This window comes from Carlito syrichta, unplaced genomic scaffold (assembly GCF_000164805.1).
Source record: "Carlito syrichta isolate Samal-C Ts95f unplaced genomic scaffold, Tarsius_syrichta-2.0.1 Scaffold304785, whole genome shotgun sequence".
Lineage (NCBI taxonomy): Eukaryota > Metazoa > Chordata > Mammalia > Primates > Tarsiidae > Carlito > Carlito syrichta.
The window spans coordinates 46,234-62,739 of record NW_007248881.1 but is presented as its reverse complement, the minus strand read 5'-3'; the positions used below and the strand labels follow the sequence as shown (position 1 = coordinate 62,739).

The 16,506-nt window shown below is 36.9% G+C and overlaps 1 protein-coding gene across 2 annotated transcripts in view; it reads right to left on the bottom strand.

The window, feature by feature from the left end:
* The window catches only part of ANKRD13C (ankyrin repeat domain 13C), a 66,708-nt gene that overhangs the window by 14,596 nt on the left and 35,606 nt on the right, over positions 1–16,506 (bottom strand). For both annotated transcript variants that reach the window (XM_008060968.2, XM_021713901.1), the window contains 3 exons: positions 13,484–13,645; positions 4,893–4,972; positions 2,991–3,089 (listed from right to left, as the gene is read on the bottom strand). In XM_008060968.2, coding sequence (XP_008059159.1) covers positions 2,991–3,089; positions 4,893–4,972; positions 13,484–13,645 — 341 coding nt within the window. The remainder of the gene's footprint in view (positions 1–2,990; positions 3,090–4,892; positions 4,973–13,483; positions 13,646–16,506) is intronic.

The window sequence follows — 16,506 nt, the reverse complement described above, 5'->3', positions numbered from 1 at the left end:
CTTATAGTAAACAATCTTTGTCCTCTATATAATGTATATTGTTTCTTTTCCTTTTCTTTTTTTTTTCTTGGAGACAGGGTCTTACTCTGTCACCCAGCACCAAGGCTGGAATGAAATGGCCCAATTCCAGCTCATGGCATCCTCGACCTCCTAGACGCAAGTGATCTTCCCATCTCAACCTTCCAAGTAGCTGGGACTACAGGCGCACACTACCACACCCAGCTAATTTCTATAGAGACAGTTTCTCACTATGTTGACCAAACTGGTCTTAAACTTTTGGACTCGAGCAATCTTCCCACTTCAGCCTCCCAAAGTCCTAGGATTACAGGTCTGAGTCACTGTACATAGTCTACGATTTCTTTAATCTTTTCTACTGCATTCACTATGTGCTGTCAAAATCTAATGTTTGGTCATATCTATTTTGTTCATTGTTGTTTCTAGTGTATTTGTTTTGTAATAGTGCTGTTTAATGCTCAAATTATTTCCTTAGCTTTACAATTTCCTTTTCATTTCACTCTACCTTACCATCTCAGAATTATCTCGGTGGCTCAGCCTGTAATCCCGCGCCTTTGGGAGGCTGAGGTGAGTGGACTGCCTGAGCCTGTGGGTTCAAGACCCGCCTGGGCAGGCGAGACCTCATCTCTACAAAAAGTCAAAAAATTAGCCGGGCATGGTAGCACGCACCTGTAGTTCCAGCTACTTGGAAGGCTGAGGCGGAAGGATCGCCAGAGCCCAGCAGGTCGAGGCTGCGGTGGCTGGAAGTGGCCACTGCACTCCAGTCTGGGTGACAGAGTGAGACTCCAACTCACAAAAAAAAAAAAAAAAAAAGAATTATCTAATTTACTAATTTTGTGTTCTTTTTTGTTTTTCTACAGTATTTACAAGAATTTTTCTTCTGTTCTTTGACATTTTATTTTAGAATGGATGAATTCTTTTATATTTGCATCTTGTGGTCCTTATTTCATTTTTTTTTCAGGAGCAGTAGTTATAACCGTCACATTTTATAACTGCTTTGGCACCCATTTTTTTTCACATAACATATCTAAAATTAGGCTAACTCCTAAATTAATGGTATCTTAAAATTAGCTTAACACAAAATAAAGCTGCATCTTTATTAGTAAGCAAAATATAAAATTGGTGGATGTCTGAGTCAAATGGGTTTTAGACATGATGAACTATAGCAGGTTTGTATCTGTGGCAAACTCCACATTTTCTGAGACTTATCTCTCTCTGACCTAATTTGAGAGCTATCTACAACATTCTGTCTTTCACTGATCTTTTTTTAAATTTGGGGTCTCACTCTGTCGCTTAGGTTGGAGTGCAGTGGCATGATCACAGCTCCCCTTGGCCTTGACATTCTAGGCTCAAGCTCTCCTCTCACTTCAGCCTCCTGATTAGTTGGCACTACCAGTGCGAGCCCGCAAGGCCAGCTGTTTTTTTTTTAAAGAGACCAGATCTCACTAAGTTGCCTAGGCTGGTCTCGAACTCCTGGGCTCAAGCAAATCTCCGAAAGTGCTGGGATTGATTATAGGCGTGACCCACTGTGCCCAGACCCTGTCTCCTTTTCTAAAGCTTAGGTACAAGGCAAGGCCAGGGAGTATGCTATATGTTCCAAACTTTTTTGAAAAATATGGGTTCTGCTCTCTTCTTAGAGAATGCTTTAAATGTATTAGGATAGTTTCGATTTTTAGATTCTTAATTTAATGTATTAAGCCAGGTTTGAAAGGGAAGGAAAGGAACTAGGTAAGAGAAAATAACCAGGGGCTTCAACTCATGCCCTCCATCCTCCTTTAGTAAGGAGCCTAAACCTACAGTTTTATCAAGTGGTTACAGCTACCTATCCACCTCCTGATCCACTGTCTCTCCAAACTGAATTGTTTTTAAAAGGAGCATCTCATAAGTACAGGCTTGAAAGGATATATTCAAGATCTTCACTGAAAGATTGTTTAAAATGGTGATAAACTATAAATAACCAACGTTTATCAGCAGGGGAATAATGAAATAAATGATGGTCTATCAATATTGCAAAATACCAAGAAAAATTAAACAAAAATATCATTACTATAAAACTTCAAGATAAACTCACTTTTAAAAGAAAACAAGGGCCAGGCGCGGTGGCTCGTGCCTGTAATCCCAGCACTTTGGGAGGCAGAGGCAAGAGGATTGATTGCCTGAGCCCAGGGATTTGAGACCAGCATGGACAACTTAGTGAGACCTCATCTCTAAAATAAATCACAAAATTAGCCAGATGTGGTAGCACACGCCTGTGTGTCCAGCTACTTGGAAGGCTGAGGCGGAAGAATCACCTGAGCCCAGCAGGGACAGGTTGCTGTTGCAGTGAGCATGCTACGGCATTCCAGCCTGGGCAACAGAGTGAGACTCCTACTCAAAAAAAAAAAGAAAACAAGGAACAAAAATGGACTTATGCCCCTACTAAAAAAAAAAAAAAAAAAAAAAAAACTGCAAAAACACAGCTAAGTCTAGACAAAAATACACCAGTCATTAACTATTAAAAAAAGTTCACATTTTATGCTATAAATTTCCACACTTTTAGACTTTTTTTACAAAGCATTATTCATGTATTACTTCCATCATTTTTTTTTTTTTAATTCAAAAATTTAACTGGTGAAATAGTAAAAATTACTACTTTTGTGAACCAGAAAATTTCTGGAAGAGGGCATACTCTACAAGGCAATGGCTATTTGCTTTTATATTTCTTTTCTTTTTTTTTGAGTCAAAGTCTCACTCTGTTACCCAGGCTGGAGTGCAGTGGCACATTCACAGCCATCGCAGCCTTGACCTGCTGGGCTCAGGCAATCCTTCCACCTCAGCCTTCCAAGTAGCTGGGACTACAGGTGTGCACCACCACACCCTGCTGCTTTTATATTTCAACGGCCTCAAATGTGCCACTTAGATGCAAATACTATTACCATAGCCTTCAGGCTTTAATAGCTTCTGTCACATACATTTACAGTTAGTAACAAACTTACGACTCAATCCCCAAGGGAAATTCCTGGCTCATGGCTATGGTAGCTTTAAATGTTTTCTTACTCTCCTTGCACACCAATTCTCTGCCCAGATGAGGAGCTCTAAAATGGAAAAAGAAAGAAGAAAATGTTAGGAAACATCTTCCATAGTCTATCACCTTCCTAAGAAGAATCTGTTGTCTTTCAAAGATATTCATTAATATTTCAAGTGTTCTTAATGTCTATGAGAGAAGTAAATTAAAATTATGCTAAAAAGGAATAAGATGTGTATAAGAAATGAGACAATGGTAACAAAAAAAGGAAACAGCAAAGAGTAAAAGTTCAGAAAAAAAATAACAGAACAGCCGGGCTCGGTGGCTCAGCCTGTAATCCCGCGCCTTTGGGAGGCTGAGGTGAGTGGATTGCCTGAACCCGCGGATTCGAGACCCATCTGGGCAGTGAGACCTCATCTCTACAATAAATAAAAAAAATCAGCCAGGCGTGGTAGCGCATGCCTGTAATTCCGGCTACTTGGAAGGCTGAGGCGGAAGGGTTGCCGGAGCCCAGCAGGTCGAGGCTGCGGTGGCCAGGAGTGGCTACTGCACTCCGGTCTAGGCAACAGAGTGAGACTCCAAAAAAAAAAAAAAAATGAACAAAGAAAATCACTAGGAAAAAATTCACACAAAAAAACTAGAAAATCACTATACCATGATCAAAGTATCATTGCATGCCTATAAAGCCACTTATTCAACCTCCTTTACTGCCTACTACAGTCTCAGCATTGATCAGTAAGTACTGTGCAGAATAAAGAAGAAGGAATTTTATATGAACTGCTGTCAAAAGAAAATTACAACAAATTTAAGGGTCAAATTGGCTTATATTTGCCATTCTAGCATAGGGCAATATCTTGTTCTAAATAACAGAATGAGTGTTCCAATAAGTTGAGCAAAGGAAATGCCTTCATAGACTGAAAAGGGCTGAAGAAAGCAGAAATAAGCAACATAAAGTGATCTGCTCATTTCGAAGTTGCTTTATAAAATTAAAACAGAGATGACCAGAATCTCCTGATTTTTGGAAAACCAGCCCATTTCAAAGGTCAGCTTGATTATGTGGTACTCAGCAGAAGTGACTACATTCTGGTTTGGTCTGGTCTGCTGGGGCCTAGTGCAGGAGGCTAGTCCAAAACAATGGTCTCTTATAAATTTTGTTTAACACTATAAAGTATTAAAATGGATACATCTTTGAGAATTTAGAAAAATGAAATAAACCATTCAGTAAGAAAACAATGACAACTTAAGCAGGAGGGGGTAATATTTTTCTCTACAAAAAGGAAGTAATCCAGAATAAATGTTTTATTCATTCATTCATTCAAAATAAACCCTTTATTTGTTCATGATTATTCTAGTCAATAAATATGTGCTGAGTATGAACCAAGTATTAGGTACTCTACTAAGTTTTAGTATTATAACATTAAGTAAAGGTCCTATGGAAAGATGGTGAGAAGTCATCTAACAGGCTGTAACAAAGCACAATGATAAAAGGTTAATTTGGAAAGGCAAAGAAGAGACAAATAGTGAAGGGTCTTACACACTACACTAATAAATCAGAATCATCACGAAACACAGAAGTTCATCATACAATGGGAAATCTCAAACAAGCAACTGCATCGGGCAATTCTCTACATTCCATTTCCTTAGAACAGTGTCCTTCAGTTTTTTTGGTGTATGCAAAGTGGCATGAGAAATATAAAAAGAAGGCACTATACAACCTTAGGCAAAGAGGGTATGAAAGTTGGGACACTGCCCTCATTAACTGCTTCAGACAAAAACATACCAATGATTCTGTCTAAAAAAATCATTAAACCTAAATATTCACATATTCAGTTTTTACAAATTATTCTATGTAAAAACCAAAGAAACCACTTACTTTCCATTTTCAGCAGATATATATTCTTCCCACGTAATAGTGTTTTGGGGAGGAGGAGTAAGAGACTGTCTTCGTACCGGCTGCCAAAAAGCAAAAAAGAAAAAGAAGAGTAATAATTTAAGAAAAATAATATTTTTTAAAATAAAAGATTGAAACACACAATAAACTATTAAATTATGTAATCTCTTCAATATAATACTTGAAGAGGTTACTTCCAAGTTAGCTCCATGGTGATTTAAGTTCTATAAGTAATATTTATTATCAATTTTTTTCTAGAGCCTACTAAAAAGATAAGATCAAAGTAATAGTACCATTCTTTCAATGTTTCAATCACCTAAAATGTTTCAAGCACTAAGCCAGGTGCTGAACATGGGAGCTACAGCAAAGTGTAAGAGTTAACTCTGACTTCAAGGAAATTACAATTCAGTTGGAAGAAAAAAATATATAGATATGAACTGTTAACCAGAAATACAAAGCAGTACAAGGGGGGCCCCCCAAAATTGAAATTATCTTTTAGAGGGCGGGCCTCTTGTAGTACAGCCTTCTCTACTAGTTAAGTGTTAAAGGACATTCGCATCAAAAGGTCAGCTAGCATTGTTGTGAGAGGCTGTGTTCAGCTTCAATAAATTTTTTTTTGGAGATTTTTTTCAACGTGTTTGCCCATTTCATTATGGGTGATTTATAAGCACACTGGCTCATACCGTTTTTTGGTTTTGTTTTGTTTTGTTTTACCAAAAAAGCATGGCCTCTGTACACCACGCTCCCTATTCACCCTATCTTACCCTAAGTAATTATTTTTTTGGTTTCCCCGATGAAAAAAGTTCTCAAAGGCAAATGTTCTGCCCATGTAGAAAAGGTGAAACAAAAATGGCAGAAATACTAAAAGGCATCAAAACTGACGAGTTCAAAAACTGTTTTGAGCAGCAAAAAAAGTGTCTCGATAGGCGTATTGCATCAGAGAGTACTTTGAAGGTGACTGAAGCTTAAAAATGTAAGAATGAAGACAATTTAAAATTTCCAGGTTTTTTGGGCCCGCCTTGTACATTACTAGAGGCCAAATGAGATTATAAACAGAAATGTTCAGAAAAAAAGCAATCTTTTACGGATAATAATCAAGACTATGTGACTGGACTTCAGATTTCAATGAAGGTAAAATAAAAAGCATTTTAAAAAATTTTTGTATTCTCGAGGTGTGGGGTACATACAGGGTTAGGTACATAAGTGGTCATCGGATAGGTAAAGTCTGGGCCTCCCATTGGTCCCCACTTCACTGGTTTGAGATTGGGTACACTTACTTATGTTATGTGCCTCCCCTTATACCCCACTGCTCTCATTACTGCCAAAAAGTATTTTAAAAACAGGAAGAATTAAAAACACAAAGAGAGTAATGTATTTGAATTTCGGAGAGGAGTTTAAGAAAGAGATCAACAACAGATGGTAAAGATCTCAAAGGTCAGATTTTAAAACTTCCACCCTGTCTTTATTAAACATGAATTTGAATCACTATGAGATAAACTAGCAATAATGAGCTGAACTTGAGAGTAGAAGTAGAAATTTGAAATTCCTCACGAAAACCTAACAGGACAGACTGAGAAGCAAAAGGGCAATAAGTGAAAGATAAACAACAAGATAAACAATAACATCAGGAGAGGATCCCACTCAGAAGAGTGCAGTTTTGGATATAATGAATCTAAGATGCTAACAGGCACTATATTAGTTTTTAAAATCAAGAATCATTCAGCCAAGCATGTGGTGGCACATGCCTGTGGTTCCAGATACTTGGAAGGCTGAGGCGGAAGGATCACCTGAGCCCAGCAGGTCAAGGATGAGGTAGCTATGAGCATGTCACTGTATTCCAGCCTGGGCTACAGAGTGAGACTCCGCCTAAAAAAACAAAACAAAACAAAAAAACCAAGGATTGTTAAGAATCAAAGCTGAATTAGAATCCCAGCTTCACAATTCCAGTTGTGTGAATTTAGGCAAGTTACTTTCTGTTATGTCAGTTTAACTTACCCACAAAATGGGAATATGGCCACCCTACCTCATAGCTAAAAAATTAGAGACAACTTATATAGACCTTATTAGTGCCTGGCACAACATAAAAGATTCCATGGGAATATTGGGAGGGGCAATGACAGAAGGAAAAAGAAAAGACATTCTCTGACTACATGAAAAATAAGAAAACAACAGGCTGATGAATGAATCCTAAAAACCAGAATTAGGAAAATTGAGAAAAGAATGGAGCCAGAGGAGTAAAATAAAAAATAACCGCTCCAAGGAAACTATAATACATCGCCCCAAAATACACCTCTTTGATATCAAAATTATTTCTGAGCTAAAGGCAGTTAAGCAGCAGCAAATGGAGGAAAAGCTTTTTCAATCCTTACCCTTTCTCTGCCTAAAGACAGAATGTAAATTCTCCTTCACAGGGGACAACTCTGGACTCTTACTACCCCAAGGACAGCACCAGAGGAATCTGTAAACAAGCCTTATTCATTAGTCTCCTTCCACATATTTACATTCCCACAATTTTCTAACTACCTAAAACAGAGAATTGTGACAACTGTATGCAAAGCATTTTTTTTTCTTTGAGTCACTGTCTCACTCTGTCACCCAGACTAGAGTGCAGTGGCATGCTCACGTCTTACTGTAGCCTCAGTTTCCTGGGCTCAGGCGATCCTTCCACCTTAGCCTCCTGAGACACTTGGCTAATTTTTTAATTATTTTTTTGTAGAGACAAGGTCTCATTATGTTGCCCATGTTGGTCTCGAACTCCTGCCTTCAAGCGATCCTCCTGCCTTGGCCTCCCAAAGTGCTGGGATTTCAAGCATGAGCCACAGTGCCTGGCGTAGCATTATATCGTATTGGAAAATGATGAATTTTCCAGTGGCCTAATCTGAATTAAGTGCCATAAATTCAAATTCGACTTTTACAGGTTAAAAAACTACTGGATTCATATTCATCTCAAGTTTTTCTTTCTTATTTGCATTGGCTTAAAACATTGCAGTTGGTAGCATGGGCTTTGTGTTAAGGACTTTCCACATATTATCTCATTAATTATTATAATGACCTAAAACTATGAATTTGTTGCCCTTTTTATAGAAAGGAAATTGACGTTTAAAGAAATTAATTTGAAGTCACAAAGCTAGTATAGCAAAGATGGACTTTTATTTTAGGAGCCTGTTCTTGCTCTAAGTATTCTGCTTCTTAGTCTGCCTTTGTTATGGTCTTTTCTTTCTACATATCCAAGTGTTTAACATGTTTTAGCAATTCTTTCAAAATATTAATAAGCTGAAGATGGGAAAGAGTGAGGAAATCCTTAAGAAACAATTCTGGGAAGATGCTGTTGGTAAATAAAAAACTATATAAATCATAATACATATAATGTCTTTTAAAACTTACATAGTAGTAAAAATATATCTTGGGCTTTAGAGCTTCAACATTATTATTATTTGAGCTGGGTCTCACTCTGTCACCCAGGCTGGAGTTCAGTGGCATGGGTCACTACAGCCTCAACCTCCTGGGTTCAGGCAATCCTCCCGCCTCAGCCTCCCTAGTAGCTAGGACTACAGGCATGTGTCATTAAATCTAATTATTAATAGAAATACATAATATATAATATATAGAAATACATAAATATAAAGCACATGAAGTATCTTAAAATTTCAGAAACCTTTGCTATATGAAATATTAGAATGATAGTAAACCTAGGAATTAAGTATTTCCTGTATACTTTAAGGAAAACAGTTGTCAGAGGCTTTACATTTAATTAAAAGAGGAATGCTTGATAGCATTTCAATTACAAAGGCAATTTACTTGACAAATAACATTCGAAAGTTAAACCCAGTGCTTTGGAGGGCTGAGGTGGGAGGATAGCTAGAGGCCAGGATTTCCGGGCCAGCCTGGCAACATAGCAAGAGTCCATTTCCACCCAAACAACTGAAACAAAAAAACATGTTTACACTTCAGTCACCTTCAATGTACTCTCCATATGATGCAATATACTTATCAAGAGCCTTTTCCATTGCTCAAAAACTGTTCTACATGGGCAAAAATATTTCTCTTTGTGGGTCTTTTCATGCAGGAAAACAACAAAAAGTTGCTTGGGGTAAGATCGGGCGAATAGCGAGGGTGAGGCACGAGAGGCCGGGATGTTTTTGGTCAAAAATTGCTGAACACTCAACACGGTGTTGCCAGGTGTGCTAGTAGATCACCCATCATGAAATGGGCAAATGTACTGAAAGAATCTCCAAAGAAAAAATTCACTTAAGCCAAATGCAGTCTCTTACAACAATGCCTGCTGTTACTGATGCCAGTCAGATCCTAGGACACTTACCTAGTAGGGCAAGCCAGGACTACAAGTGATCTGCCATCCAAAAGATAATGGTGGTATTTTGGGGCTCCCCACTCGTATGTGTTTCCACACCTGTTTTCTTTTTACATTGCTAGCTGTGATCTAGACACCATTAATTTTAAATATTGATTTATAATGTCTTTTAAACCTAAATTTTAAATCCATTTCACCATTAAAATAGAAATGGCTCTTAAATTCAGAGGTCTTTCCTCTGACTTCCTATTGTTTAACTTTGCATTAAAGAATAGGGTTAAACTTGTATCTACTTTTCCTGAAAAGTGTATGTATGCTTAAAGGAACTCCTAAAATTATCAACAAAATGCATACAATTATTTCTTTTTTTCCTTTAATGTCCACTGTTGACTGTTGAATATATATAAACTGATATCAATCCCATGCTGCTTTCCATGTGTAACAAATTCTGTGTCTAAGAGAAAAAAACACAATTATTGGTATCTTTTTTATAATTAGACTTATCAAATTCTATTTTGTTGTTATTTTATGCTGTACCTTACCTGATTCAACCAAATCAAATTATATGTTTTGATGAACATCTGACAGAATTCCTGTTTTTAAAAAAATTCCGTCTAAAGATTTATAATTGAGCTCCAAAAAGATCCTCAAATGCAGCCAGGCACAGTGGCTCACACCTATAATCCCAGCACATTGGGAAGCCGAGGCAGGAAAATCACTTGAAGTCAAGAGTTCAAGACCACCCTGAGCAACAAAGTAACACCTCACTTGTACAAAAAAACAAAAATAAAAATATTAGTCAGGCATGGTGGCATGCTCCTGTAGTCCCAGCTATTCAAGAGGGTGAGGCAGAAGGATTGACTGAACCCAGGAAGTCGCGGCTACCATGAACCATGACATTACATCCTGGAGTGAGACCCCAGAATAAAAAAAAAAAAAAAAAAGATTCTAAAATGTAATTCTTTAATTCTTTTCTATAAAAATTCCAAGCAATATGTAGAGACACACATTTTCTTTTTTCTAAAACAATTAAAAATATGATCTAAAAAAAATTACAGAGCCAAAAAACAACACAATCATAGCTCTTAGTATTTCTCAATAAGTTACTTTAGTCAGGTTGAAAAATGATGTGATGATATTTTAAAAATTAACACTAGTCCAGGCGAGGCGCAGTGGCTCATATCTGTAATCCCAGCACTTTGGGAGGCCAAGGTGGGAAGATCGCTTGAACTCAGAAGTTTGAGACCAGCCTGGGCAACAAAGCAAGACCCCATCTTTAAAAAATATTTAAACTTTATTCTAATTAGCCAGGTATGGTGGTGCATACCTGTAACCCTAGCTATTTGGGTGGCTGAGGCAGGAGGATAGCTTGAGCCCAGAAGTTTGACCTGTGACTGCTCCACTGCCCTCCAGCCTGGGTGACAGAGCAAGACCTTGTCCCTTAAAAATAAATAAAAAATTAAAAAAATTTAAAAATTAACACTAATATAAAAAGTCTCTTCTAAAATTATGGACTTTTTATATTGTGTACCTGATCTTACCATTTTTATTTACTATTCTACTGGTGTTATTTCCTAGTACAATAAGGCAAGAAAAACACAAGAAATAGGGATTGGCAAGGAAAAAGTAAAAACATCAATATGGCAACACGAGCATTAGTAGAAGATCCTAAGGAATCTACAGAATACTACTGAACTAACATATAAATGTAGCAACATAAAAATCATATATATTTCCATATATCATTAATGAACAACTGGAAAAGAAATTCAAAAACAATAGCATCAAAAAACATGAAAGAGGTAAAATTAACAAGATACATGTAAAACTTGTACAATGAAAACTAAAAAATACTTCCAAAAGAAATTATAGAAAACCTAGATAAATGGGGAGATATAGGTTCTTCAAATAGAAGAATCAGTATTGTTAACATTCAAATTCTCCCCAAACTGATCTATGGATTCAGTATCATCCCAACAAAAATCCCAGCAGTTAATATAATGGAAGAGGGACAACCATTTCAAAAAATTACGTTGGAACAACTAGACATTCAAGGCAAAAAAACCCAACAACAACAACAACAAAAAACACCTTGACTCAGACCTCACACCTTGCAGTTCTGAATTTGATGAATGGGTTTCACGCACATGGGCAAGATGTGCTTCCCTCAAACCTTGTTATAGGGTCAGCACATTATCCATCTTTACATGGAAAAAAAAATTATCATATTTTCAATAAAGTTCTTAAATATAAAATATAAAGGTATAAAACTCTTAGAAAAAAATAGAAAGTCTTAGGAACCTGGAGCTAGGCAAAGATTTCTTAGACTTGGTATGAGACGTGAAACAAAAATTGATTAATTGGATCTCATCAAAATGATAAACTCTTTCTCTCCAAAAGACCAGTTCAAGAAGAAGAAAAGACAAGCTAAAGAGTGGAAAATATCTGCAAAATACATATTTGGCAAAGAACTAGCATCCAGTATACTGAAATTTAAAAACTCAATAGTATTAAAAAATGCAATTAGAAAAAGAGCAAAAAACATGAAGAGATAGGCTACTGCAGAGAATATACAGATGGTACATGAAAAGAAGACCATTCAGTATCATCAGCCATCAGAAAAATACAGTTAAAGTCACAATGAGATACCATCATATACTATCACAAAGGATAAGATAGAAAATAATGACAATACCAAAGGCTGGCAAGGATGCAGAAAAGTCTGATCAGTCACATACTGCTGGCAGGGACAGAAAATGGAAAACAACTTGGCAATCCCTTGTAAATCTAAACATTCAACTATCATATGACATAGCAACTGCACTCTTGGGCACTTATCCCAAAAAAATGAAGACATGTTACATTCACCCAAAAAATCTATAGGGGAATGGTTATTGCAGCATAACTCATAATAGTTCAAGACTGAAAAGCAACCTGGATGTTCTTCAAAAGGTAAATTGTTAAGCTGTGAGATACTGCGAAATACTACTCAGCAATGGAAGGAACAAACTACTGATACACACAACTTGGATAAATCCTCAGAGGGAATTAGGCTAAATGGGAAAAGTCAACTACAAAAGGTTATGTACTATATGATTCCAATTACAGAATATTCTTAAAATAATAACATGAAAGAAGTGAAGCAACAAATTAATGTTTGCTAGGGATACAGGCTGGAGAGGGATGAAGGCACAGCAGACAGGTCTATGAAAGAGGAATGTGAAGGGTCCTGTGGTGACAGAAATGTTCTGTGTCTTGATTATAAATGTGAATATCCTGGTTGTGACATTGTACTACAGTTTGGCAAGATGCTACCACTGGGGGAAACTGGGTGAGCCACACGTAAAATCTCTTTGTACTATTTCTTGTAACTGTACATGAATTTATAATTATTTCAAATATAAAGTTTAATTTTTAAAAAAGCAGGCTTTTACGTAGAAATGGATTTATCTATAGATTCAACACCATCCTGATTAAAATATCACCAAGTTTTTTATCTTTTGTAGAAACTGACAAGTTAAATGTAAACATTCACCAAGAAATTTAAAGTTCTTTTTATAACTCTAACTCACAGTTTACACTAAAATCCAGCACTCACACAGATGCATGTTTATATGAAACATACACCTTTGAAACTATTGTTTCATGAAGTAGTAATGTCCCATTTTATGTGTAATAGGCTATGGTTTTTCTCTATCATTTTAATTTTGATACTAATTTTTAAAAAGGAGGCCAGGCACGGTGCTCACACCTGTAATCCCAGCACCTTGGGAGGCAGAAGCAGGAGAACTGCATGAAGCTAGGAGTTGGAGACCAGCCTGGATAACACAGTGAGACCTCATCTCTACAAAAAAATAATAAAAATAAGCAAGGTATAGTGGCACACGCATGCAGTCCAGCTACTCCAGAGGCTGAGGCTAGAGGACTGCCTGAGTAAGGCTGCTGTGAGCCATGATCACACCACTACACTCCAGTCTGGGTGACAGAAGGAGAAAAAATCAAAACGAAAAAACCAAAAAATAAAAAGTGGTCAAAAGCTGTGAGTATATTTATATGGCCTTAAAAGTTTACATATGTAAACTTTTAAAACTACATAAAAGTTGAATTTAAATATCCATCAAGAACTTTAGAGTTCTTTTTATAACTCGAAATCACAGTGTACACAAAATCTAGCACTCACTAAGACGCACGAATGCCACCAAGAATGAAGTCTATCCACTCTCTTCGTAGAAAAACTACAAATTAGAAAAAGTAAAAATTATACCTCAAAATTCTGTTCCATTATGTTTCCACCTTTACTCAAACTCTCCATGATGGCCTTATTTCGAAGAATATCCTCTTCACTGAGATGTTCTCTTCTTTTCCTTGATTCTAAAACAAGTCCATTCACCAGATAAAAGTCTGCCAAAAAGTTTCCTACTCTTTCCTAAAACAAAATAAAATATTTCAAAATAATAAAACTTAAAGTAAGATTTTTAGATTTTAAAAAGATAACAATACATTTTTCCATAAACATGTAACATGTAGGTGAAAATAAATATTCCTTTGGTACTTAAAATTATTGAATTATCTTATATACACTATTAAGTTAAAAAAATACATAAAACCATGCATTTCAAATTGGTAAAGGAAAACCAAAAACACACAAAGATATATGATAGTTAACTTGCAAATGAATTAAATCTAAATAAAAATACCACAAAATACTCCTTTAGATTCTACTTCCAAATAGCACAAAGTTATCTGAAAATTGTATTAAGCTGACAGTCAAACATCATGAGTAATAAGGAGGGGGTCAGGGATAACACTGTTCCCATTTCATAGATAGAAAAAAAAGTGAAAGAAAAACAAACAAAGGGTGCAAGTCATATAAGAATCTCTAGTACAACTAGAATTAATGACCTGTTCATTCTCTTCTATCTGACAGGATCAAGTTACAGTTGCTTGCATTCTCAACAAAGAAGAGAGTACCCTTGCTCACCAATACAATTAACTATTTTAACTTGGCGAGACCTCATCTCTACAAAAAAAAAAAAAAAAAAAAAAACAGCCGGGCGTGGTAGCGCGTGCCTATAATTCTGGCTACTTGGAAGGCTGAGGTGGAAGGATCGCCGGAGTCCAGCAGGTCGAGGCTGCAGTGGCCAGGAGCAGCCACTGCATTCCAGCCTGGGTGACAGAGTGAGACTCCAACTCAAAAAAAAAAAAAATTATTTTAGTAAACTTAAATGGCGTAAAGGACATCAAGAAAAGCAGTTACTACCTTTCAATAAAGTCTCCTAATTCTTCAACATTGACTTACACATTTTTCAAACTCACAGGTGTTCAGAATTTGAAATATCTTACTTCAAAAATAAAAATTATCAATATTGTACTGAAAACAAGTTTCCCATTTCTACCTGCATGCAAATCACTTGGTCTCCACCCTGCTGCTGTTTTCTAGCATTTCAAAACTACGTGTAGAACTGTTTCCAGGTCTACCTTGCTTCAGTGGCCTCCTTACGGATCACCAGAAAGCAAAGCATTCTGTACCTGTTTCTATCTACAAAATGGGAACCATAAGCAATACTGACTCCCTCCTTACCTGTCAAAAATTTAAGAAGATCACCTAGATGCTGTTCAAAAGCTTTGGGCTGCTTAGTAGTAGCACTTTTCAATTTTTATCTTCTCTTGATGTGAGCCATCTAATGCTGTCCAGAAGAATAGAGTATTAACAAATAAGACTTTAAAGCCAACAAATGGATTGCAACACGGGATCTCACAACTGCGAACCCTACAATGCCATTTGTTGCCAAATAGGCTTAGAGAGGAAAACTGTGAGCCTAGATCTCATAGTCAGAATTTATCTGTGACTGAGAAATAATCATGTGATAATTATCAAGTTTTGAAACCTTATAGTAAAAAAGCATTTATTAAATATAAATTATTATACCAATAAAAATTATAAAGGTATATTCCCCATGATCCAGCTATTCAATTTCTTGTTACCTATAATAGACAATGAAAAGGCATGTAAGAGGATGTAAATATATCATTCACAATGGCAGAAAACTGGATACAAATATGTATCTATTCCTTCAAATGTCCAAAAATAAAACTGGATAAAAAAGTTATTATATCCATAGGACAAAATATTATGCAGTTGCTAAAAAGAATGAAGTAGCACTAGATATACTAATAAGAGAAGGTTTCTAAGACATGCTAAAGAGTGAAAAAAACCCAGTTGCAAAACAATAGATACTACATGACACTTTAAAAGAATACATAGCAACAACAAAAAGCTATATATTACTATGCATACATATTTACATATGGAAAGCATAAACAGGGTCTAGAGCATATACAAACTAATAATTTTCTGCAAGGGAATCTGGGATCGTGAGCAATGGTCAAGAGGAACATTTTAGCTCTCTGTGTAAAGTTGTACAATGGTTAACTTTGTGTGTTATGGGCTAAAGTATGGTGCCCAGGTGTTGGTCAAGCACCAGGCTAGATGTTGCTGTGAAGGTATTTTTAACAATCAGTACATTTTAAATAAAGTAGATTCCCCTCCATAATGTGTGTGGGCCTCATTCAATCAGTCAAAGGCCTTGAGAGCAAAGACTGAGGTTCCAGAAGAAAAAACAATTCTGCCTCAAAAGTGCAACATAGGGCCAGGCTTGGTGGCTCAGCGTGTAATCCTGCGCTTTGGGAGGCCGAGGTGAGTGGATTGCCTGAGCCTGCGGGTTCGAGACCTGCCTGGGCAACTTGGTGAGACCGCATCTCTACAACAAATCAAAAATCAGCCGGGTGTGGCAGTGCGCGCCTGTAGTTCCAGCTACTTGGAAGGCTGAGGCGGAAGGATCGCCGGAGCCCAGCAGATCGAGGCTGCGGTGGCTGGGAGCAGCCACTGCACTCCAGTCTGGGTGACAGAGTGAGACTCCAACTCAAAAAAAAAAACAAAAAGTGCAACATAGAAACCCTCCCTGAGTTTCCAGCCTGCAGATTTCTGACTCAATACAACAACAGCAACTCTCCCCTGAATTTCCACCCTGCTGGACTGCTCTAGATTTCACACCTTAAAATAAACTAATTTCTCCCTCTCCCTTCGGCTTTCTCCCTTACTTTCTTCTTCTTTCTCATCGCCCCAGGTCCCATTCCTTATCTCTATCCCCTATCAGTTTTGTTTCTCACAAAACTGACTAAAAAGGCTATTTTTCTTTGTTTTTCCAATGAGAATATAGTCACTTCTACTTTGTATAATAAAAATAAATTATCAGCCAGGCATGGTGGCTCAAGCCTGTAATCCCA